The 26,689-nt window shown below is 38.2% G+C and overlaps 2 protein-coding genes across 2 annotated transcripts; both read left to right on the forward strand.

Moving 5' to 3' along the window:
- Positions 1-710: 710 nt before the first annotated feature.
- LOC140756931 (carcinine transporter) lies at positions 711-16,431 on the forward strand. The gene is made up of 13 exons (XM_073092471.1): positions 711-823; positions 7,155-7,321; positions 8,141-8,369; positions 9,085-9,271; positions 9,899-10,028; positions 10,561-10,689; positions 11,091-11,283; positions 12,112-12,217; positions 12,599-12,846; positions 13,794-13,873; positions 14,337-14,512; positions 15,307-15,479; positions 16,285-16,431. The coding sequence occupies exons 2-13, from the start codon at positions 7,234-7,236 to the stop codon at positions 16,301-16,303; spliced, it is 1,758 nt and encodes a 585-aa protein (XP_072948572.1). The 5' UTR covers positions 711-823; positions 7,155-7,233; the 3' UTR covers positions 16,304-16,431.
- Positions 16,432-18,420: 1,989 nt separating this feature from the next.
- On the forward strand, positions 18,421-25,354 carry LOC140757025 (uncharacterized). Its single transcript, XM_073092577.1, has 8 exons — positions 18,421-18,738; positions 19,354-21,030; positions 22,033-22,167; positions 22,714-22,824; positions 23,253-23,288; positions 24,024-24,086; positions 24,515-24,632; positions 25,227-25,354. The coding sequence occupies exons 1-8, from the start codon at positions 18,444-18,446 to the stop codon at positions 25,261-25,263; spliced, it is 2,472 nt and encodes an 823-aa protein (XP_072948678.1). The 5' UTR covers positions 18,421-18,443; the 3' UTR covers positions 25,264-25,354.
- The last annotated feature ends 1,335 nt before the right edge of the window (positions 25,355-26,689 follow it).

Raw genomic sequence — 26,689 nt, forward strand, 5'->3', positions numbered from 1 at the left:
TTTCTGCTATTTCTGAAGAAATATTTTTTATGAAATCATACTTTCATCATAATCATTCGATAAAAGAATTACTTACACGATTTGATATGTAATAAGAAAAAATAAGTGGTAAAATGGTGGATGCTGGCAGACTTATTTATTAGGTGACCATCTTAGCATTTATGAAGGTGGTAGAATCTTTTGTAGTTCGACTCCGGCGTCACCACCGCCACACCTGGTTCTACCTAATAACAGCAGTGTTAAGCGCTGCTGCGTTCTGGTTTGAAGGGTATGGTAAGGGAGACATACTTATCCGAGTAGTTTCAACTTGTCCTCTGGCAAGGCATCTGTGAACATCACCAACCCATTACTTTTCCACTGCTGGACACGGGTCTCCTCTCAGAATGAGAAGGATTGGGCCATAGTCCACCGCACTGGCCAAGTGCGTATTGGTAGACTTCATATACTTATTACACGATTTTTTTAAGATTTCTCAGGTATGCAGCTTTCCAAGATGTTTTCCTTCACTGTTTAAGCGAATGATAATTAATTTCTATTATGCACATAACTTTGAAAAATCAGAGGTGCCTAGGATTTGAACCTCGGACCCCTCGATCAAGGCCGAGTTTCTTAGTCTTCAGGCTTAGGCTTCAGGCAATCCTGTTCTATATGGAGTTGGTTACAGATATTTAGTCTTATTGACTTACTTATAAACTGTCATCTTGATTGGACCGTCATTTCGCGAACGCGCCTCGTTCAAGCCACTTGCTCTAAAGTGCTTTTCATGTTTTGTTTCGTCGAAATAATTTTATAGCGTCTTTGGTGGGACTTAGTGAATAAGACGGTAAGTGAATTATTTATTAATAGTACAATAAAAATAATTTAAAGATTTTTTCGGACAATAATAAAAAAACGGTTTTCAAACAAAATAGAAAATTTAAATGGTTATTTATAATACGGTTTTAAATTTGAAATATTGTAAGTTAATTGTTACACTTAGCTAAACAACAAAAATCGATTAATTTTTAAATTATTTTGTAATATAAGTTTGTGGTTTTCGAAATGTATCAGCGTCAGCAACATAAACTTAGCTGAACTAAACTAAGTGTACTGAAGCTAAGTCAGGACAAGTAACTAACTAACTGCGTAAAAATAAAATTAGTTAAAATGAACTTAATTTTTTTGATGTAGTCACACAACAAAATTGTAATTTACTAAACTTAGCAACATTGCGACTAAATGTAGTCTTGCCAATATTAAAATAAGTCGAGTAAACTAATCACCTATAATGATCTTTTGACAAAAATGCAATTAAATATATTGTGTTAAATCCAAAAATAAAACATTGAGCGTATGTAGCTCAAAAAACATTACCCTCATTAGTCGAGTAAAAAAATATTTAGTCCTCAAGACGACGTCACTATATTTTTTTATTTTTAATTGTGACCCATTTAAACGTATTTTTGACGAATAATCAAACATATCAATTGACAAAACAATGACGTAATTATATGAAATAGGAATAATTTTGTAAAACGATACGGTGACTAATATAGTCACGGTGCGTATTTAACGATAACGTTATTTTTGTACTAAGAATATATAACACAGATAGAGCCCAATATAATTGAGAAAGTAAGCGATTTTTTTCTAATTAATAGGTTATTTTTTATGTAATTAGGAGTAGCATGCAGCATGCAGACGAGCATGCAGAGCACCTGATGGTAAGTGGCTACTGCCGCCCATGGACAACTGCGATAAACCCATCTAAGTTTCCTACCTGATGTAGTACATTCCTAGCTGAGGTCGGTCAATGCGTCTCTTACTAAGCTTTAGGCTGGAACGCATCGGAAAATCATGTCTCCAAATATTAATATTATAACAAAATCATATGAATTTGTGTTTCTAGGTTTTATTTCATTTATACCTTTAAAATTAAAACGAAATAAGTGCCAAAATTTACGAAGTAACATACATACAAAAACGCTTTAAAAAGTGTCAGTTACCAAGCACATTGACTCTCGTGTGCTCACCGTACCCGCTAGATGGCGGTAGTGTCGATGTGAGAGGCAGCTGAAGGCAACGCGCCTCATTCTAATGCATTTCTCTCGAGTACGTGCTATTTGAACTTACATCATTGTAATTTAAAAAGTAAATGTAAATTATAAATTAAATATATAAATTCCCTTACGCTAAAGTGAAATGTAAATATTCTAAAAGGATACCGAAACGGCTTCTTAAACTATGGACCAATTTTTAAACAGTCATTCTGTTCTTTTTTATGTTACAAGTTATGTTGCTAAATAGATAATGAGTCATCTGAAAGTTTACATGTAATTTACACAGTTTATTTCCTACCCATATTTGTATGTAAAACGTGGAATATTTCAGAATAAACATCTTCTCGACGGTAGGTACATTATTTTTAGGGTTCCGTGCCCACAGTTAAAATCCCCTATTACTAAGCACCGTTCTGTCCGTCTGTCACATGGCTCTATCTCTTAAACCGTAATAGATATATACATGGTTCAAATCCCAAGCACACACTTCGGATTATTCAAAAGTTATATGCGTATTAAAAATAAATATCACTTGTTTTAACGGTGAAGGAAAACATAAGGAAATCTGCATATAAATAAATAAATAAACGCTTTCTATACTCACAGCCCCACACTAGGATTCCCTGTATCGTGGGTGCTATGGACACACACAGAGACAAATACACAAACACCCAGACCCAGAAATAGAAACCTAAATTAGTCATTTAGATTTCTGTCTGGCCGGGGATCGAACCCGGGACTCTCTGCGCGTCAGACCGGTATGGTGACCGGCACGCGGATCGTCTGAGAAATCTTAAAAAAAATCTCAAAGGTATGTGAAGTGTACCAATACGCACTTGTCCAGCGCGGTGGAATATGGCCTAATCCTTCTCATTCTGAGAGACCCGTGCCCAGGAGTGGACAGTGGGTTAACGACAATATATTTATTTTGTGGAATATCTGTTTCAGTATTGCATAACTAATGAAATTCGCTTCATTTATTGTTATATTTAACAATAGCATTACAATATCTTGACAATGAAACAATGTAATGAAAATGAATATTTCACGCATAATTAAACAAAATTTTGTTAATTGAAGTAGCAACGACCGTGTAATCCATCTGAATCCGCGTCAAACTGCTAGTCCGCTCTGAAGTCGCGAGCAGGTGTAGTCATACAATTTGCTATGGCGACGCGATTCATTTCTATATTCAGAGCGGACTAGCAGTTTTACGCGGACTATATGTCGTACGGACATCTGTAACCAACTCCATATGAAGAACTTTCCGGTGAAGGAAAACATCGTGAGGAAACCTGCATACCTGAGAGATTTATAAAAAAAAAAAAAAAAAAAAACAAATAATCTCAAAGGTAATGTGAAGTCTTCCAATACGCACTTGTCCAGCGCGGTGGACTATGGCCTAATCCTTCTCATTCTGAGAGGAGACCCGTGCCCAGCAGTAGGACAGTAATGGGTTGATGATGAACCAACTCCATATAGACCAGGTTCTACCTGAAGCCGATCACAGCCACTGCTGAGGACTAAGATCACCTCATATGTAAGTCAGTCACTCTTCCACCACCAGAACCGCTTCACGCTATACGTATGACGGTACGTAGGTACCACCATACGTTTTTTATAGTATAGGACCATCCCAGGTCGAATCATACTATACATATAGGGTCAGACGAACAGGCAGTCCACCTGATGGTAAGTGGCTACTGCCGCCCATGGACATCTGTAGTCAATCCAGATAAGATTATATTCCCACCTGAGGTCGACCACAGATGCGCCGCTACCCCTGAGGATTAAGACAGCATGCAGTCCACATGATGGTAAGTAGCTACTGCCGTCCATGGACATCTGTAATCAACCCCAGATAATATTATATTCCCACCTGAGGTCGATCACAGATACGCCACTATCCCTGAGGATTAAGACGAGCATGCAGTCCACCTGATGGTAAGTGGCTAATGCCGCCAATGGACATCTGTAATCAACCCCAGATAACATTATATTCCCACCTGAGGTCGACCACAGATGCGCCGCTACCCCTGAGGATTAAGACGAGCATGCAGTCCACATGATGGTAAGTAGCTACTGCCGTCCATGGACATCTGTCAACCCCAGATAAGATTACATTCCTACCTCAGGTCGGCCAAGGACGCGCCGCTAACCCTGAGGACTAAGCTGGAATATCGCAAAAAAGTATGTCTACCTCACCCTTCAATCTAGAACACAGCAGCGCTTAACACTGCTGTTATAACAGAAATAGGTGTGGCGGTGGTGCCGGAGTTGAACCTCAGAGGTTTCTATCTGTTACCAGTTCTATAGGCTCTATATCTATCTAAACTACGTTATCACACCTCCATCTCAGTTTAAATATTGATTTATCTGAACAAGGCGTACAATGTCATCTGAACATTGTCTTAAATGTCCTTGTTTTCTTGTCTGAATAATCTGATGTAATGAGGTATTTTATGATTATTATAAAATAATAAACACACATACACAATCTGTCATACACACATAAGACATATTTCATACACACACTATTTTACACAAAAAAAAATCATACTCGAAATATAAGGTAGTAAAACCATTTGTGGTTCGACTCCGGCGGCACCACCGCTACACCTATTTTGCCACATAACAGCAATGTTAAGCGCTGCTGTGTTCTTTTGAAGGGTGAGGTAAGGGAGGCATACTTTTCGACGCGTTCCAGCTTAGTAGCTGTGGCCGACCTCAGGTAGGAATATCTAATCCTATCTGCGGTTGATTATAGTTGTCCATGGGCGGCAGTAGTCACTTACCATCAGGTAGACTGCATGCTTCTCTGCTATTCCTATATTATTATAAAAAAAACGTCTTGTAGCAACCATTTCTGCCTAATAACAGCAATATTATTGCTGTGTTCCATTCTGAAGGGTGTCGTAAGGGAGACATAGCTAGACTACCCAAACCTTAAAAGTGAAACACAGCAGCACTTAACACTGCTGTTATTAGGCAGTAATGAGATTGAGGGCGGTACCTCCGGAGTCCATTCACAAAGGGTTTACCTCCTTTATTCTCAAGCGATATTAGCAAGTTTTTTTTTATATAATATAGGAGTAGCAGGAGCATGCAGTCCACCTGATGGTAAGTGGCTACTGCCGCCCATGGACACCTGTAATCAACTCCAGTTAAGATTAGATATTCCTACCTGAGGTCGGCCACAGATGCGCCGCTACCCCTGAGGACTAAGCTGGAACGCCTCGGAAAAGAATGTCCACATAGTGTGTGGTAAGTGTGTAGTCAGCCTAAACCTAAATATTTCTTGCTAACGGTTGCATGAACCTAACAAACTCCAGTACATGATGAAACTCGCGATTAATTGAAACGATTGAACGATGGAGTCACTGATCAGTGATGCAATACAATTAATTAATATTAGTCTTCATGCATCGTTTTATAGATCGTAGCTACACACCAGCAAACTACTTTTAACAACGGCAATGGACCATGTAGCTACTTTTGTGAACGTAGAACATAGTTCTACTCTGGCGGCACCACCGCCACACCTATTTCTGTTATAACATCAGTGTTAGGCGCTGCTGTGTTCCGGTTTGAAGGGTGTGGTAAGGGAGAGATACTTTTCCGAGGCGTTCCAGCTTAGTCCTCAAGGGTAGCGGCGCATCTGTCGCCGACCTCAGACGGGAGTCTGGCCTTGTCTGGAGTTCATTGCAAATATCCTTGGGCGGCAATGGCTACTTAATATCAGGTGGAGTCCAAGCTCGTCTGTGATTCCTATATTATATTTTCATATGTAATATAGAAGTAGCAGAGCATGCGATGCATCTGATGGTAAGGTTACTGCCGCATGGACATGTATAATCAACCCCAGATAAGATTAGGTTCCAACCTGAGATCACCAGACCAGATCCGCTACCCCTGAAGACAAAGCTAAAACGCTTCGGAAAAGTATGTCTCACTTCAAACCAGAACACAGCAGCGCTTAACGCTGTTATTAGGCAGAAATTAATAGGTGTAGCGGTGGTGGTGGTGGTGGTCGGAGTCGAACCACAAAGGGTTCTACCTTCATGAAATGTAAGTCTACGTGGTGAAAACACGTTACTATAGTTCGTTTACTTATGATATAGTTCGTGAGGCAGGTACCGCGCATGCGCCTTAAGACACTTCGGATTATATTGAGCATTCGGTCATCAACCCTACACTGTATAAGACACGTGACTCCCAGAAGTATACGTGTTAGGACGAAGCCCTGTGAAAACTTTTAAAGAACTCTTAGGCATGTAGGTTTCTTCACGATTTACATTCACCGTTAAAGCAAGTTTTAATTAAATTGAGTCTGAAAGATCATTGCCTGGATTTAATCTTCAGACCGATTGAGAGAACAAACCAACTACTATTATATCACTCCTATCCTAATCATCCTTAAAGATTAATTTGACACTCGTTAGAGCGTATCTGTTGATGTAAGTAGTAATATATTTCCTTGTGCCATTGCGCATACTTTATATTATTTAAAGGAACTATTATAAAAACGAATCACGACGGCTTAAAAATACGTTACTGAATTGGGAAGTAATAGCCTGTCACTCCCACAATTTAGACGAATCCAACGACACCTCATATGTTAATCCGTCAAGCCGTTTGGGCTGTAGCGCGACAAATTAAGACATACATATGCTCGAATAACATTACCCTCCGCAAAGTATATTTCTTTTCTTCAAGCCGTTTGGGATGCACATGCACTAAGTATGAGTATAGTCCCCACCAAACTGCTAGTCCGCTCTGAAGTTTTTCCGAGCAGGTGTAGTCATACAATTTGCTATGGCGACGCAATCCTATATTCAGAGCGGACTAGCAGTTTTACGCGGACTATACATACCTACATGCTCGAAAAACATTACCCTCCGCAAAGTATATTTTTTTCTTCAAGTCGTTTGGGATGCACATGCACTAAGTATGAGTATAGTCCCCACCAAACTGCTAGTCCGCTCTGAAGTTGTTCCGAGCAGGTGTAGTCATACAATTTGCTATGGCGACGTGATTCTATATTCAGAGCGGACGAGCAGTTTTACGCGGACTATACATACCTACATGCTCGAACATTACCCTCTGCTTTTTCAGACCAGCGTCCAAACTTCAATTTCTGTAACCAGAAGGACGTCGGGTAAAGTGTCTTTTAGGGCAAAAACGTCTTTCCAAAATGGAATCACTTGAGAAGAGAGCCAAGGTCGTGGGAACTACCCACGACCCTGAACATGGTGAAAGCTTGGAGCTGCAGAAAACCACTGGTAAATGGATCCATTTTTTTTATAGTATAGGAGACGAGCATGCAGTCCACCTGATGGTAAGTTGCCGCCGCCCTGGACATCTGAAATCGACCAGAGAGGATAACATCCGCCACAGATACGCCACTACCCCTGAGGACTAAGCTGGAACGCCTTGGAAAATAATATCTCCATCAAACTGGAACACAGCAGCGTTTGAAACTGCTGTTATTAGGCAGAAATATGTGTGGCGGTGGTGCCGCCGGAGTCGAACCACAGAGGCTTCTGTCACCTTTAAACTACTCGTACCTTACCAACTTTGTATAGAACTGCGATTCTACCAGAACCGATCACAGATCCGTTACCGCTCGTCAGGACAACGAAATTACATTCTACTCACCCTTCCACCAAAAAGCAAGAACTACTTCACGCCAGAATAGCTGGTGGTGGTAGATACCGGACCGAAATATACTGAATCTATCAACTTTATCCCGATGTCCATAAGCATTGACCACTTACAAGTCGAATTATACTGGTTCCACCTCTTTTGTCCGGATGTCCATAAGAATTGTCCATTTACCGTTTAAAACTGCTAGTTTTGCTACTTCGACAAAAATAGACTTACCGCCGGGCTAGATGATCATGCCCGGAGAGCGGCCGTGCTCCAACAGTCTCAGTTCGGAACTTCCATATATACCAGATGCTTAGAAAACTTCGATAGCGTGATTCAGAATAGTCGTGACGTCATCTCTTGATGAGTAGTAGTGGAAAGTCGCCACATTACTAAATCCTATAGAGATAATACATTTTAAAGTCACCCTTATACATGTTTTTTTCTTCCAGAAAATGGTGCGCAGCTCCTGGATGCCAGAAGCAGAAAACTGAAAGATCTGGATGACTTATTCCCGTATATTGGCGACTTCGGCTGGTACCAGCGCATCCTGTTCCTCCTGATGATACCCTACTCCTTCTTCTTTGCGTTCGTGTACTTCTCCCAGATATTTATGACGGTAGTGCCTGAACAGCACTGGTGTTTTGTGCCTGAGTTGGGGAATATGAGTGTTGAAGAACGGTGAGTAATGGATGTGGAGAAGTTTGTTTTGTATAATATTGAAATAGCCAACGAACATGCAGTCTACCTGATGGTAAGCGACTACTGCCGCTCGTAAACCTGTATGATCTGTAATCAATCTTAGATAAATTAGATTGCACCCTGAGGTTGTCCACAGATGTGTTGCTACCCTTGATGACAAAGTTGGAATGCCTTGAAATGTCAGCCTTGCCGCACCCTTCAAACCAGATCTTCTTCTCAGTTGTTTCGCTCTTGTCAGAGCGGTCGTGGTCATCATGTGTTGTGTGTGGGGCTGATGTCACTCGCCTCACGACATTTCGCCATTTCACTCTATTGGTGGTCAATTGGTCATTCTAGAGCACTCGTGTACAGGGTCACCTACAGCTGATTTCACTTGATCTGTCCATCGCGTGGGTGATACTCCGCGAGATCTGGCTCCTTCAACTCCACCCGCTACGACAAGCCGTTCAATGGAGTCATTATTCCGTCTTGTAACATGCCCAAAGAATTTTAGTATACGAGTTGTTATTAGTGTATAAACCCAGAATACACTGCTGTTATAAGGCAGAAATAGGTGTGGTGGTTGTGTAACTTGGTTACAGATGCCCTTGGGTGACACTTGCTCTTCATCATCAGGTGGACTACACCACTTCGATCTAAAAAAATCTTAACATTAGAAAACTAATCACAATAATTATATATTTATGGATTTTAGACGTCATCTTTCCATCCCAATAAACGCAAAGAATGAGTACGAGAGATGCGTGGTCTATGACGTGGATTGGTCAAAGATTCTAGAAGAAGAGGTCATTGAACCGAATCCAAAATGGCCGACGAAGAAATGTGAGGAAACTTGGGAGTACAACTTTACTGATGTGCCGTATGAAACTATTGCTACCCAGGTTAGTAGATTTTGCTATTAGATGCTAGATGGTTCGTTGGATTCATGGTTGGTTCTATGGATGAATGGATCTATGGATGAAAAGGTTCATGAGTTTAGGGATGGATGGCTTTATGGATGAAATGTATTTATGGATGGATGCATTCATGGTTGGTTGGATTCATGATGGCTGGTTATGGTTAATTGCAATCATGGCTGACTGGATTCATGAATATAGCTGTAACAATATACTTGGATGGTTATAGAACCCATTCATCTATGGGTAGATAGAATCGCTTCATGGATGGGGTGGATTCATGAATGGATTAATTCATGGATGCAGTTTTAATTTAATTGATTCAAACTATCACTTCAAGTCTTGGTGAGTAGTGGCTATTAGGTGTGGCAACAGGGACTCATATAACGCTAATCCTTAGGAGTAGCTTCTTTGGCCAACCTTAAGTAGGACTTCACTGCTATCTGGGGTTGGTTACAGTTGCCTATGGGCGATAATGGCCACTTTAATGCAGTTGGACTGTACACTCTTTGCTTTTGTTGCTTTGATGCTCATTTTAAGAAAAAACTATTTCTTTATCAAACTATTTGATTATAAGTGAAATTAAAACATTACAATTTATCAATTTTTCAGCTGGATTGGGTGTGCGATAAGGATAACTATTCTGCTACAGCTCAAGCTATTTTCTTCTGTGGGGCTATTTTGGGAGGATTGATTTTTGGCTGGATTGCTGACAAGTATGGAAGAATTCCAGCTGTTGTTGGTTAGTATACCATGGACATGATGTCATACGCGTATATCATAGAGAAGGAGTGGAGACTGGACTGATGAGTGGAACAATCCATATTGGAGTAACTTGATGGACTAAAACTCAGGCTTCCAATTTTGATGAGACACACATGTCCTGTTTTGAAAAGGGTAGTACTTATGGTTCGACTCCAGAGACACGGCTACACCTATTTCTTCCTAATAACAGCAGTTTTAAGTGCTACTATGTTCTTCATTGAAAGGGGCACACACTTAACCAAGGTATTCCAACTTAGTCCTCAAGGGTAGCAACGCATCTGTGACCGACCTTGGGACTCTAAAATAATTTGGCTTTGCTTACAGATTGATCCTTAGGTGACAGTAGCCACTTGTGCTTTTTGCTACAATCATTACAAAACCAGTGGGTCATAAAAGGTTTTTGACCATTTTGGCGATCTCCTTTTTGCACAGCTTACCACCTCTATGATAGTTCAGGACCATGCGTCAGTTTCAAAGAGCTCCATATCATACCTTGCGATATGTTACAGGAACAAACATAGCAGGATTCGTGGCTGGGGTGGGAACAGCGTTCACCTACAGTTTCTGGTCCTTCTGCCTCTGCAGATTCCTCGTCGGATTGGCGTACGACAACTGCTTCGTTATCATGTATATTATTGGTATGTATGTAAATTCTCAATATCATTTTAGTCGTAACAGGCTTTGTTAATGGTATAGCAGGAGTTGATGGTGAATACAAACCGTATAAGTACCTGATCGAGTACAAAATAATCAAACTCGAAGTTGATCAAAGATTACTATTAAAACCTTATTAAGTATACTCATACTTATAGATAAGGATCTTTATGTCATGTGTGCTAAAAAACACGCATTTAAAGATGACTCAAGCACCAAATCTAAATCAATTAAGTACAGTTATTGTGATCCAACCACTATGCGTATATTAAAAAGTATATCCAGGAGAAGATTAAATTGAGGAACTCCTCATCCTCCATCCGTCATGTGCCTAGAATGAGACAGTTCAACAACCTTTCCTGTAAAAACCCTTATTTTGTTTCAGTGCTAGAATACGTGGGTCCAAAATGGCGCACATTCGTAGCCAACATGTCGATAGCGGTGTACTTCACGTTTGCGGCGTGTCTGCTGCCCTGGATAGCGCTTGGAGTGGCGGACTGGCGACGCTACACGCTAGCCACCAGCGTGCCGCTCGCACTCGCCGCTGTCACTCCCTGGTTCGTGCCAGAGAGCGCTAGGTAAGTGAGTTATTGTCCCTGTAGTTCCGGGACTAGAATAGGGCTACGGTATCCCCTGCCTGTCGTAGGAGGCGACTAAAAGAGGGGTTGCGGGCGGCAAGAGTGGGAGCTCGAGCCGTCCAGCAAGCGACCCCGGGAAGGACGGCGGTATGTGTGGTCGCATACCGTCGTAAACACTACATGGTGTGGGAGGAGCGAAAACTGCTCCCCCAGGGTAGAGCCCGTTGGGCATCGCGCTTGGAGGGCTCCGGTTGTGTTCCGTTGGAGTTCCCGGAGTTCTCCAACAAGCGTTGAGGACGGCCACCGGGGGGGGGTTTTAGTGCGGTAAAAATCCCACATAACCCGGCGTCGCTCCCACGTCTTCGGATACCTTTTGAAGGTTTACCCCTCGAGAAAAAAAAAGAAAACGTAAGTGAGTTATAGTCCGCCAAACTTCTAGTCCGCTCTGAAGTCGTTGCAGGTGTAGTTAGAGTCAATGCGGTCGAATACAACCACAAGCTTATACTCCGTAGCAACATTAAGCGCACACTAACACACCTATGTACAATTGTACACGTGGGCGAGATCGGGGCGGGTGGTGATGGGAGGACGCGATGTCATCATCTCGCTAATGTTTACAATTTGCTGTTGCGACGCGACTGGTTTCTATATTCAGAGCGGACTAGAAGTGTGGCGCGGACTCTACTGCTGGCGCTCGGTGGTGGACTGGCGGCGCTACACGCTGCACGCTCATATCTATCTACCTAGGGTTCTACCTAGATTTCGTAATAACCTATTAGAATATGTAGATTATATGGAAAGAGGTTTTAACAAAAAACGTTGTTCCAGGTGGCTTATATCCCAGGGACGTATTACAGAAGCTCTGGAAATATTGAAGAAATTCGAAAGAATCAACGGCAAGAAGATTCCAGAAGAAATTTTGTTAGAGTTCAAAGTAAGACATTTAAAATTTGGATTTAGATTACTACATCGAATCAACTTCGGAGGTACTACCACCACACCTACTTCTACATAATAAGGGCAGTGTAATCCGTTAATGTAACTGTATTATTATTTGCAAGATACATATGATAAGGGAGATACTTATGCAAGAAATTCTAAATGAATCCTCTGGAGCCAACGCCTTTATGCCTGAACCTCAGGAGAACTCTATCTAGGATTAATTATAAATATCCACCGTTAGCAGTAGCTATTTAGACTCAAGAGAACTACATGTTTGTTTATTACTTCTATTTCATAAAAAAAGGTTATTTTCATTTAATTCATCGTTATAAAGTAACAATCAAACTATAATCCAATCAACATGGTCTTCCAGGACACAGCTACAGAAATCGCCAAAGCTGAAGAGGAGACGAAGAACTATTCAGTGTTGGACCTCTTCAGGACCCCCCGGTTGCGTCGTCACAGCCTTCTACTCCTTGTCATTTGGATGTCCATCGCCATGGTCTTTGATGGCCACGTCAGAAACGTTGGGTCGTTAGGCCTGGATATGTTTCTGACGTTCACGATTGCGACCGCTACTGAGTTTCCTGCTGATATTCTACTGATTCTAACCTTGGATATGTATGTGTTCTTACTGATCTAATGATGAATTTCGTTTTTTTCTTTTTTATAATATTTGAGTAGCAGACGAGCATGCCACCTGATGGTAAGTGGCTACTGCCGCCCATGGACATCTGTAATCAACCCCAGGTAGGTGGAGGTATATTCCTACCTGAGGTTGGGCATAGATGCGCCCCCGAGGACTTACCTGGAACGCCTCGGAAAAGTATGTCACCCTTCGACCCAGAACACAGCAGCGCTTAACACTGCTGTTAATGGGCAGAAATAGGTGTGGCGGTGGTGCCGCCGGAGTCGAGCCACAAAGGGGTCTACCACCTTCCTTTATGAAAGGTGGTAGAACCAGTATGATTCCAACAGGGAAGTACTGCCGACATACCTATTTCTAGCGTGATGCAGTTCTGCGTGTCGGTGGAAGACTGTAGACTGTGGATGCCGGCTGATTATGAGCGACCATTTAGTCCTCAGAAGTGGCAACGGATCTGAGATCGACTTTCGGATAAAATCATCGAAAAAATAAAATCTCAGTTCTATAACTTCATAGGATAGAGGTATTAACCAAATCTAACAGATATCCATGAGCATCAGTGACTACATACGATCAGATGGACTACCTGGTCGTTCGTTCAATCTATTCTAATGTTTGTTTTAAAGGTGATAGAACCCTTTGTAATTCAACTCTGAAGGCACCACTGCACCTATTTCTGTCTATTAAAAACAATATTAAACGCTTTTGTGTTCTGGTTTGAAAGGTATGGTAAGGGAGACATACTTTTCTGAGGCATTCCAGCTTAGTCCTCGAGATAGTCTGGTCTTGTCTGCAGGCAGTAGCCACATACATTACATCGGCTACTTCTACCGACAAACAGTACCAAATTTCCATACCGTTCAGATGTTTCATACTAGTTGTAATGGAGTAATTAATTCATTCTTTATTCATCCCTTTTCAGTATTGGACGACGCTGGTTAGCTTTCGGGTCGATGGTCGTCAGTGGGGTATTCAGCTTCTTAGCTACTGCTGTGCCTTATGGTAAGCTTCAAATAGATACTTTGTTATCTTACTTTGGCGACTGTCCGCAACTAGCTAAGAGATGGCGCCACAGGTATTCTGAATCACGCTATCGAAGTTTTCTCAACGTCTTGCATATTTACAAGCACCGAATTGAGTCTATCGGAGCATGACACCAGAACCGTTCTTTAAAGAATTAAAGAATTAAATATCTTTAATTTTCTTGATGTGAAATCATTTTAATTTGCTAAGATTAACTTAAGTATGTCATTATTAATTTCATTCATGTAATATTATAAGTATTACGATTAGGTAAATCTTGATATTTTTCAAGATTTCTGTAATTCTGTATTCCTAACTGTAAAGTCTACTTTACTTTAATACTGTTATAATGAATTACCCGATTTTAAATTATTAAACAAAGAATCATAATCATACATAAGTCAGCTAATTTTGATTCTTTCACACTTTTTTCTAATTTTAGGCCTCCCATCAGCTTCCCTAGCCATAGTGGGTCGTTTCGCCGTCAACATCTCATACAACATCGGTATGCAATACGCCGCGGAGTTGCTACCAACAGTGGTACGCGCGCAGGGCCTCGCGCTCATACACATAGTGGGATACGTCGCTACTGTGCTCGTGCCGTATATTGTTTACTTGGTGAGTACGGGTGAGGAATGACGGGTGACGAAAGACGGGTGAGGAAGGACGGGTGACGAGTAATGGGTGATAGGTAAAGGGTGAGAAGTAGGGGTAACGAATGAAAAGTTGCTTTTTAAGTAGTACAAGTGACGAGTGTCGGTTAAGGGTGATAGGTAAAGGGTGAGGAGTTAGTAGGGTAACAAAAGAAAACTTGCTCCTTAAGTAATATCGTTAAATCTTGGGGATGGATGTTAAGATTCTTAATTCTAGGACTCCCATCACCTTCATTAGCCATAGTGGGTTGTTTCGCTGTTATGCAATACGCCGTGGAGTTGCTACTAACACGGGTGACGAGTGACGGGTGAGGAAGGACGGGTGACGAATGACGGGTGACGAAGGACGGGTGACGAGAAGCGGGTCATAGGTAAAGGGTGATAGTTAATGGGTGAGGAGAATGACGAACAAAAACATGCTTATTAAGTAACATGTATAGATTTGATGAAGAAATATAAGAATAGATAATGATGATGATGATAATAGATTAATATGGGTGATGATTGATGAGCGTTATATAGATGATGGATATTATTTGAAATCTGATGAGCAACTAACGATTGACAAATTATGAAATTAAATAACTAGAAATAGACATTTTTTTAATTAATGTAGTAAACCAGTATTTTTCAGTCTGGAACGTCTGGAACACATGAATACTTAACATTACTATTATAAGACAGAACATGTATGGTTTAAATACTTACTATTTTCAACCTTAACGTTGATTTTGGAATTTTGAAATTGTATTTTTTCAGGCAACAATAGCAAAGGAAATTCCGCTGTTAATACTGGGTTGTATCGGTATTATTGGCGGTTGTCTATGTATGTTTCTACCTGAGTCAATGGGCAAGAACATGCCACAGACTATACAAGATGGCGAGGAGTACGGGATGGGACAGAAATTCTGGGATATGCCGTGTTATCCCAGGTATGTATCTTGATTACAATACATTTAGTTGCTAAACCAAGCCATGCTTCGTCAACCATTACTGTTTCGTATTCCCGGAACGCTATGAGGTATATATGATATGGACCTCTGTATTCAATTATACTTTTGTATCTTTGTTTATATTGTCTGAAATAAATGGTTATTATTATTTATTATTATTATGACATTGGTCTCTTCAAAATAGGTGCAAAAAGAGCTCTTCTTTTTTTATAATATAGGAGTAGCAGACGAGCATGCAGTCCACCTGATGGTAAGTGGCTACTGCCGCCTATGGACATCTGTAATCAACCCCAGATAGAACTAGATATTCCCACCTGAGGTCGGCCACAGATGCGCCGCTACCCCTGAGGACTAAGCTGGAACGCCTCGGAAAAGACTGTCTCCCTTACCACACCCTTCAAACTGAAACACAGCAGCGCTTAACACTGCTGTTATGAGGTAGAAATAGGTGTGGCGGTGGTGCCGCCGGAGTCGAACCACAAAGGGTTCTACCACCTTCAAGCTCTTCTTAAAAGTCGATAATGCTCTGGTTACTCCTCTGATGTTGCAAATGTCTATAGGCGATGAGACTGCTCTCCAACAAGTAGCTCATAGGTACATAAAAATAAGTAACATAATCGTTTTTATATAGATCGTTTAAAGACCGTTGATGCAATTTCTACAGTTTTTAACCGACTGTGAGAGCATATATGTAGTCTTATTCTTTGATTTTAATACTTTGTCGTTAGATTAGAAAACAATTATATTAACTGTTGTATGAACATTTATTTTTCTTTAATTTCAGAAAAACTGCAGAGAAATAGAACTTAAGAAGACTTTTCGACTTCTATTTTCACTTTACTTGATTTTTGTGTAAAGTATTTACATTTTCTTTGTATTTTGAAATAAGTACATGTTTTTGGTTTTTTCTCAATAAAGTACTTAACCCTTTTTTTGATTTATTATTTTCCTATTCCATCTAAAGGTACGCTATTTGCCAAGATTTGCCACTTTCATACATAAAAATCTTAACAGAAACCATATAAATATTTTTTTATATAACATAGGAGGAGCAGACGAGCATGTCCACCTGATGGTAAGTGGCTACTGCCGCCCATGGACATCTGTAATCAACCCCAGATAGGATTAAATATTCCTACCTGAGGTCGGCCACAGATGCGCCGCTACCCCTGAGGACTAAGCTGGAACGCCTCGGAAAAGTCTGTCTCCCTTACCACACCCATCAAAACGGAACACGGCAGCGCCTAACACTGCGGTTATTAGGTAGAAATAGGGGTGGCGGTGGTACCGCCGGAGTTGAACCACAAAGGGTTCTACCACCTTCAAATTATTCAAATTGTTCTAAACCTTATTTTTGTATAGTATCGTTTTATGATTTACACTTGCGAGCTAAAGGGGTGGGGCAGGGCCTCTGGTCATAGGGGGCCTCCTAATGTCTACAAGATCCCTTGTAAACATTTGTAAAAGCTTGTGAAATTAGATCAACTTCTTGTTGTTAAAGCGACCACTTTTCATATTCTGAATGAGCTTCCACCGGAGGTATTTCCGGAGCACTATGACATGGAGCTCGTCAAAAAAGGTGCAAAAAGAGCTCGCATACAAAGCCGGCGATGCATTGGCGACTCCTCTGGTGTTGCAAATGTCCATAGGCGGCGTTGACTACTTTCCATCAGGTAGCACGTCTGCCTAATCGTTAGGTTAAACTACTTATAAAAAAAAAACTGTGAATTTTTTTATGTAATTTAAAAAATAAACAAGCGCCTATTTATTACGGTTACAGAGATAGAGCCCTGTGACAGACGGACAGACAGCGGAGGCTTACTAATAAGGTTCCTTTTAACCCTTTGGATATGGAACCCTAAAAACTGTACCTTTTTAATATAATTCTAAATCTTTCCGTTAATGTGTATTCGTTATCGGAGCAAAAGGAGGTCAAATTTCTTATCGGACGAAAATCAATGAGATTGTTTTTTAAATAAACAAAAAACCAGATCATAACAGAATCATTCAGCCCGCTATGCTAAACGTAAACATTGTTTAGTGATGGGATATATCGATATATTGTGTATCATCGATATTTATATATTGTTTTAAGTTTTAAATTTCATTTAATGCTTGGGGTTTTAAATTTTAATTTCAAATTATTTTTTGAGGTGTTCATTTTAAATTATTATTTTTTTAAAATTAAATTAAGTACTGATAATAAAATTTAAATGATAAATTAATTAATTAATTGTGTGTCAACACAGTAACATATGTCAATAACCAAATTACATAAGCTACATGCTCGTTTACTGTACCTATTTTATCAAAAAATATACGGGACATTTACCTTTATATTATTATAACTTTTATAAGATAAAAATAGCAAAAGAGCACGCAGATTACCTATTGTAAAGTGGTCACTGCCGCCCATGGACCTCGGTGACCAACTCCATACAAATCCATGGACCTCGGTACAAAAGATGGCGCCACGAGTATTCTGAATCACGCTATCGGAGTTTTCTAAATATCCTGCATATATACAAGCTCCGAACTGAAACTGTCGGAGCACGGCCGCTCCCCGGGCATCATCACCTAGCCCGGCGGGAGATCTCCCTTTGCCAAATATTTAATATTCATATGATCGTTAGTCGAGTTGTTCCATTTGAACCTTTCCACCAAATCGCAATAGCTTCTTGCTAAAAGTAAAAAATGGGCGTGGCAGTGCTATTTCCCTGGTCGTATCACCATAATAGAGTATACATAACATTAGATAGATAAAAGGCCTTTCTTAGCAGTACAAAAGGATACCCACCATCTATCGATACTTAACGAAACATCCCTAAACCAAAACTGTTTACAAATAAACTAAAAACCCCAAACACTGTAGATATACACACCGAATTCCATACCACAGTCATTCTACGTTCATCTTGTGTGACAGTATCATTATAAATAGAGATGTCCAAGCGAATAATATTAACGATAATTATAAATCTAATAAGTTTCTCGAATTCGCAGTACTTCGACAAAGTGAGCTCAAAATCAAAGCTTGAAAAGAATAATGTTCTAAACAAAGGGCTTTGGATGAAAGAAAAGGTCGAGAAGTCGAACTACGGGGACTTTATATTCAGGGCAGATTCGACAGATGTTGATAACTTATTGCAGAATAATTTTGACGCGTTTTCGGAAAATTATATGGACACTGTGCCGATTTTTTCGAGTTACGTCGAAAGGAATAAACGGTCGGCAATTCGTGAGTAAAATAATTACATTTGTGTAAAAATTATATACCTTATCGCTGTTCTTGTTACATCAAATTTGAGCCCGTTATTATAAATCAATCTATCCAATGTTTTGCTAACTTAAGATCAACATTTGATAATATATGATACTTGAACTTGTAATTTTCTGATAGATTAAAGAGTAATTTTAAGATAAATACAATTTTGATGGATTGAGTATTAATAATCGACTTAAACGGATAAATCTTTGGATCGAAATAGGTAGCCAATAATATTTTTACACTATAATTGCAATGTTATTATTGTTGATATAATAAGAAACGATACTTAACAAAAAAGTCTTCAATTTCTATCATACAATATGTTTTTTAACCTTTTCGATTCTTGATCTTGCATAAAAACATTAATACATAATTAAATTTAGCTTAATAAAGTTTAATATTTATATCCTGGGGTGGATTTATCGATTACAATAATACAACCAAACAAACAAGGTGCAATGGAAATACAAAGGCTAATAAATTATTATTTAGAATACTGTTTCTAAGAGAAAATAAAATCTCAATAAAAGTCAATAATTTAGTAAAATATTCCGTTATATTACTTAACTACTTTCTATTTTTCAGATAAACAAAATGAACGATATAGAAAGAGTGTGAAGAAATGTAAAGATAACGGAAATTGTTCGAAGAAAGATGACACGCCTCCTTTCAAATCCAAATTTATATCTAGACTGAAACCTGCGTCTGTTTTTAACGATTACCCTTACGAAGTGGCTATGTTATTAGCTACTACTAATAAGAGAGAGATAAATAATAATACTAAGGGACATAACGAGGAAGACTTTAAAAATCTGGACAAATTTGTCGAAGAAAATGTTTTAAATCGCAAACTAGACAGAAATATAAGTCCATTAGATAAAATAGAAAGAGATGAGTATAACAAATCAGTTGCTAATCCAAAACGAATGGCCCGTCCTGGCTTGGAATCGGAAGCTATGAATAAGTTAGAACTAGTTGAAATTATTAACAATACGCAACATATTGATGGCAATAAGATCCATAGAAATGTTTTTGATAAAGAAGACAGGATGTGGCAAAGTGCTCCTATAGAAAACGTTGCGTATAATGTAATTCCCAGGCCCGAAAGTACCGTTAAAAACAAACCAGTCACCGAAAAGGGATTGGTTAAGGTGTTAGCTTTACTTACAAAAACGTTTAGGAAGGTAATGAAACAACATAATGAGATACAGGAAATAGATAATAAACTACACAGTCTTAATGAGGATTTCATGAAGAATGTAGCTAATTTGGATAGTAAATTCCAAGATTTCGATAGTAAATACGCTCATTTATTGAAAATAGACGAAGAATCAAAGATCTTGAATGAGAAATTTACTAGGAAAAACGAAGATTTTAAGCTAAAGGAAATAGAAATGTCAAATAATATGATCGAATTCGAAAATCAACAGAAGAAATTTTTGGCTCAGCAACGCCAATTTTACACGATCCAAAAATTGATGCTGGAACAGAACGAAAAAATAAATTTGAAACAGAATTTGATTGCAAAGACTCAGAGTGAGATATCACGGCGGCAAAATAACTTCGCACGTGTTCTGAAGAAGGCAAAACAGCTGTACATAGAGAATAAAATGCAAAAGAAATCTAAATTACAGTCGATTCTAATGAAACCCAAAAATACAACGAAAACAAAAGCAGAAGATTCCGAAAAAAATATATTCACTACATCAACCCCTGTTACTACTGAATCTGTAAAAATAAACCTTTTTTCAATTCCCAAAATAGGACCCCTTCTTAACCAAGATAAATTAATTATTAATGAAAAAGACGACCAACCAATAGATGATTTAGTTTACAAATATTACTTCAATAACACATTCATTGATAACTTAATGAAAAGCAAAGTTCTAACAGCAATAATGAATAATGAGGGGAAAGATACACGTAATGCTAAAAGCAAAAGAAATAAATTAATAAATCTAGATTCCACTATTCTTTTACCCGTTGAAAATTCAAAAGATATGTCAGTTACTAGAAACCTACAAAGGGAAAGGAGATGGATAAGGCATACGAAGAAAGGTACAAATAAATTCCACGGTAAAGAGGTGGTAAGAGATAAGAAAAAAGAAAACGTAGAGAGTGTAAAGGTAAAAGAAAGTAAAGATAAAAATGACCCGTTTTTGACCATGGCAACTCATTTCTGTGTTGAAGTTGGTCAAAATTTGAATACGCAAATGTTAAATTGGTGTATAGAAAAGTCTTTGAGAAGGCTGAAAAGTATTGGTGAGTAATTTTATTCCATTTTTACTATGCCATAACTGTAACAGCTTTTAAGATGAGAGAAACCTTTGTGGTTTAACTCCGGCGGCACCACCGCCACACCTATTTCTGTTATAACAGCAGTGTTAAGCGCTGCTGTGCTCTGTTTTGAAGGGTGTGGTAAGGAAGACATATTAAGTCCACAAGGATAGCAACACATCTTCAGCCAACGTCAGGTTGCAATCTGGTCTTATCTGGGATTGATTTTAAATATTCATGGACAGTAAACTTACCATCAGGTGGACTGCTGTTTGATCCTACTCCTGCATAATAATAATACGGAACCCTAAAAATTGTAGCTATGCTCATAGGTAGCAAAGCATTTACTCACAAATCACAAATGCTTAGCATTTAATAGCAAATAGCAAAGCATATGTGATCGATCTCAGATAGAATAAATTCTATCTGAGATTACACATAAGTCCAATAACCATTTACCATCAGATGAACTATATACACATTTGCAACTTAAATTTTAAATGGCTTATTTTATTTATAATTTTCTTGTATATTTTGTAAATAAGTTATTTTTTTAGTTAATACTTTATTTTATTACTTTACATTTGATGTATTCAGTAATTATAATTGTAAAAAATAAATATAGTTTAAAAAAACTAAAGTACACGCTTTTATAGAAATCAAACTAAAAAATATAAAATAAACTTAGAAAAACTTCAATGAAAAAATGGTATTAACAACAAAAAAATATATATTTAATTGTAAAAAAAGCGTGGGGTGCACACTCTCGGTAGTTATAAATATTTTACTGACAGACATGAGAAGAAGGACTAACACTTTGATATTTTCAAAAGCACCCCACGCTTTTTTACAATTAAATATATATATATTTTTGTTGTTAATTGTACTTTTTTATTATAAAAATAACCTTTTGATAATAAAAAAGTGAAAAAAATGAATATAATTAGCAATTACTATTTGAAAAGAAATATAAAAATGATTTTTCAGATATGCAAGCCCTTGTGAAACCGACCGCATCTTCTCAGGTGGAAAGTATTACGGAAAAACTACCCCAGCGTGTAATAAGTTCATTACCGAACCCAACTAAATTATTCCCTATAGAAGTATCTACGTTAGCTACTGGTAAGTAAATTTTATTTTTAGTTTATGAAAATAAAATTTACTAGCTGATCCGGCAAACGTTGTGTTGCCATATAAATAAAAAAATGTTAAGGGTGAACAACCCTTATCACTTACGGGTTTGAAAAATAGATAGAATATTTGAAACTGCGATGGTAGCGAAGTCTGTCGAATCCAATGTGAAACATTCCAAAATCAACAACTTACGAATTGAAAATTAATAAAAAAAACCTTTTCCCCACTTTGGATATCAATGCAGGATTAGCTTAGTGACGTCATTTTAAATCCAATTTGGCGGACCACATTTTTTTTTATATATCTTTACAATATTTAACTCAAATGAGTACTTTTTTGAGAAAATATGATTTCTTTTTAATTTTAAAGACAGTAAATATCTTATTTAAAAAACGTAATATAAAATTTAATTTTAAGAATTTTCTTTATGACATAATTATAATTTCGTTCTTGAATTAGAGGCAAAAGAATTTCCATATTGGAATTTAAAAAAATCATTACGAATATAATTTATAATTTCATAACTTTTTTCAGAACAAATATCTACAACATATTTTCCATCGGGTCCTGGCGGTCTGAAAGAAATGGGAAACGTGTTGATTACTGAAAAAGGTGATACTGAAAAACCAAGATTATTCTTCCCAGGTATTTTAATTTGCTTTATAATCCAACTGTGGAAGGTAATGTTTTTCTAGCGTATGCATTTTTCTATAATATAGGAGTAGCAGACGAGCATGCAGTCCACCTGATGGTAAGTGGCTACTGCCGCCCATGGACATCTGTAATAAACCCCAGATAGGATTAGATATTCCTACCTGAGGTCGGCCACAGATGCGCCGCTACCCCTTAGGACTAAGCTGGAACGCCTCGGAAAAGTCTGTCTCCCTTACCACACTTCAAGCCAGAACACAGCAGCGTTTAAATCTGCTGTTATAACAGAAATATGTGTTGCGGTGGTGCCGCCGGACTACCTTAACTCCTCACTTAGAGAGGAGACCCATACCCAACAGTGGGACAGTAGTGGGTTGAGGATAATGTCGACTATACTATACCATAAAACATATTTGTTTCAGACAATGAGGAATTGGAATCGAACGTAAAACAATTTGGTAAGAAATTTGATTTATCACAAAATTTCTAATTAAGGATTCCTGTCCAGCACGTAAACACAGTGATAGACTAATGATTAAGAAACTTGACCTCTCGATCGAGGGGTCCGAGGTTCAAATTACAGGCACCTCTGATATTTCAAAGTTATGTGTGTATTAGAAATTAATTATCACTTGCTATACGGTGAAGGAAAACATCGTGAGGAAACCTGCATACCTGAGAGATTTTATAAAAAAAAATCTCAAAGGTGTGTGAAGTCTACCAATACGCACTTGGCCAGCGCGGTGGACTATGGTCTAATCCTTCTCATTCTGAGAGGAGATCCGTGCCCAGCAGTGGGACAGTAATGGGTTGATGATGATGATGATGATGATGTGTCCAGCAGTGAGGTACACGATAGAGATGAAGAAGAAGACGCAAGAATAAAATCTTAGACTTCGCAAGGCATTCTTAATTTAATAATTTTAAAAGCTGATTCTAACTAGAAAAGAGCTGACAAAGTTGTGTTCAGGTGTTGGAAGCAAGCAAGCTACCAACAAAAAACCCAAAATCTTTCTTTTATCTTTTATCGGCTCATCGTTGTACTGAAAATGGATATGGTCACTGAAGAAAGAAACAAAGAAAGGAAAGAAGAGAGAAAAAAGAAAAAAAAAAGAAAGAAAGAAGAGAAATCTTTATACACGTGCGGTGTGTTTGTGTAGGAGGCTACTAAATTTGAATTATTTTGATTTCAGAATTGAACCCTGATCCTGAAGGCACAGTTTATTTTGATGGAAGTTTACATACTAGCGATATTGGTAACAAATAAAATATTATCTACATAACTAGCTGACACGGCAAACGTTGTGTTGCCATATAAATAAAAAATGTTAAGGGTGAACAACCCTTATCACTTAGGTATGAAAAATACATAGTAGCCGATTGTTAGACCTACTGAATATGCATATAAAACTTGGTGGAAATCGGTAAAGCGTAAGGAGTACGGTAACTAACATTGTGACACGAGAATTTTATATATAACAGACAGGAGTAAGAGATGAGATGATGATGAAGAGCATGCAGATGGTAAGTGGCTACTGGACTAGGCTGAAACACCTCGGAAAAGTATGTCTTTCTTATCACACCCTTCAAACTTGAACACAGCAGCGCTTAACATTGGTTTTATTAGGTGTGTACAGTGTACACCGTGTGTGTGTGAAATTAATCAAAAGATTTCTATCAACAGTGCTATCAGAAAGCGACGCCCTCTCAGACGTAATGCCAGGTCTTGATAGCAACTCCCACGTCGATGTAGACCCGATGGCTTTGGACCTGCAGGCCAAAAGACGAGCTTTCGTACGCAGGTCGGTTAATCTATAGGTATAGTCCACGTAAAACTGCTAGTCCAATCTGAATATAGAAATGAATCGCGTCGCCATAGCAAATTGTATGAGATGCCTGCTCGCAACAACTTAAAAGCAGACTAGTAGTTTGCCGCGAACTATACTTTATCCCTTTAAGGGCTTTAATACACGAGCGATTGCCAGCATTTGTAGAATGTAGTTAGTCTGCTAGCAAACGATATAATACGAGCATGCAGTCCACCTGATGAAGTGGCAATTGCCGTTAGGAATTTTTTAATCAACCCCAGATAATATTAGATTCCTATCTATGATTGGGCATAAATGCGTTGCTACCCCTGAGGAGTTAGTTGGAAAGCCTCAGATAAGTATGTCTCCCTTACCACACCCTTCAAACCAGAACACAACAGCGTTTAACACTGCTGTTATAAGACAGAAATAGATGTGGAGGTGGGGCCTCCGGAATCAAACTCTAAGGCGACCCTAGAGAAAGTAAAAAAGATCTTTTGAAAATCTTCCCTTGGGGTCTAAAGGAAGATAAAAGAAGATAATTGATAGAAATATTTTAATAATTCATTATGTTTTTTTTATTCACAGACTTAATGAAAAAATCCTGAAGAATATCAGATCCTAATATTAATTTAATATTATTATTAAAACTGAACAATACTTATTATTAATTATAAAATACTTTGTATAATGTAACATTGTAATAATTTAAATAATTATAACGTTAATTAAACTGTAACTTTAAAAATGAATAAATATGAAAAAATATGATCTATGATATTTTTTATTTTAGCTAGTAATTTTTAAGTAGATTTTTTTAATAAAAGTACAATTTCGTTGATGAATAATTTATTTAGAACCGCCTTTCCCAACTTGTGGTCCGCGGACCCCTGGGGGTCCGCAAGTATATGTATGGGGGTCCGCGGTGTCATTTCTGGACCATACATAAATCGCTTATTAAATGAAAAAGGGCCGCAAAACGAAAAATCAGCAAACCAGTTAGATTCGATTTTTTTTCATATTTTCATGATAAACCGTTATAATTACTTTCTGTATTTGTTGTTTTTTGTATCTGTAATAACTAAAATAAATACCTAATCCGTATTTTTTGCTGTTTATTTTATTAAGGGAGTCCGTGTAAACTGTACTTGATTTCCTAAGGGTCCGTGGACTGAAAAAGGCTGGGAAACGCTGATTTAGAACAATTGTGTAAAATCCCGTATCAGGATAATTTTAAAGTAAGGATGGCGATCTGAGACCGATTAATCGAAGAATTGATTTTTTAGACCATACATTATCGATTATTTTTATCGATATCTAGTATTGAATCGATAAAGGGAATCGATATATCATCCTAAAAAATCGAGATTCGTTTTTTTTTTCGATAACAACCATAAAATATTTACAATTACTTGAATGTACTTCCTAACTAAATTTAAAGAAATAAGAGAAATTTTCACATAATTCCTTACAAAGTCCCTAGATGGATTTTTACTAATTTTCCTTCGCCGCTCCTTAAAAGGAATAAATTGTTTTACTTAAATTAATTAAAATAACTTAAATTAGTTTAAAAATCTGTGTTTCATTTTTACATTCCTTGTAAGTACGTCCTAAATCGATGTCTTCACAATTAAACCATCGAAACTGTATTTCCTTAAGTACTAAAAATTTTGAATTAAACTGAACGTTCAAAGTGGATAAAAATCGGGCTCAAAGATTCCGTTACTGTTACATACATACATACAAACGTACAACCCAAGCTAATAAAAGTTAAAAATGACAATTTTCTTCGAAATATATATAACTCAAAGGTTGAGACTGACTGACGTAGTGATCTATCAACGCACAGCCCAAACCACTGGACGGATCGGGCTGAAATTTGGCATGCAGGTAGATGTTATGACGTAGGCATACGCTAAGAAAGGATTTCGATCAATTCTTCCTCCAAAGGGATAAAATAGGGAGTGAAAATATTACTTCGTAACGCGAGCGAAGCCGCGGGCAAAAGCTCGTTGTCTATAAATAAAATATTATCACAACTAGATAGACAC

The sequence above is a fragment of the Epargyreus clarus genome, unplaced genomic scaffold, assembly GCF_041222505.1.
Source record: "Epargyreus clarus isolate Ecla_fem2 unplaced genomic scaffold, WU_Ecla_fem_2.2 ptg000036l, whole genome shotgun sequence".
In the NCBI taxonomy this organism is placed as follows: Eukaryota; Metazoa; Arthropoda; class Insecta; order Lepidoptera; family Hesperiidae; genus Epargyreus; species Epargyreus clarus.

What these genes read in the sequence shown, in the direction of transcription:
- LOC140756931 (XM_073092471.1), top strand. Translation starts at nt 7,234, where the DNA reads ATGGAATCACTTGAGAAGAGAGCCAAGGTCGTGGGAACTACCCACGAC. An exon ending in AATATGAGTGTTGAAGAACG is followed by an intron (nt 8,370 to 9,084) that starts GTGAGTAATGGA and finishes TATGGATTTTAG; the next exon opens with ACGTCATCTTTCCATCCCAA. An exon ending in TGCCGTATATTGTTTACTTG is followed by an intron (nt 14,513 to 15,306) that starts GTGAGTACGGGT and finishes GTATTTTTTCAG; the next exon opens with GCAACAATAGCAAAGGAAAT.
- LOC140757025 (XM_073092577.1), top strand. Translation starts at nt 18,444, where the DNA reads ATGTCCAAGCGAATAATATTAACGATAATTATAAATCTAATAAGTTTC. An exon ending in AGTATCTACGTTAGCTACTG is followed by an intron (nt 22,168 to 22,713) that starts GTAAGTAAATTT and finishes AACTTTTTTCAG; the next exon opens with AACAAATATCTACAACATAT. An exon ending in AGACGAGCTTTCGTACGCAG is followed by an intron (nt 24,633 to 25,226) that starts GTCGGTTAATCT and finishes TTTTATTCACAG; the next exon opens with ACTTAATGAAAAAATCCTGA.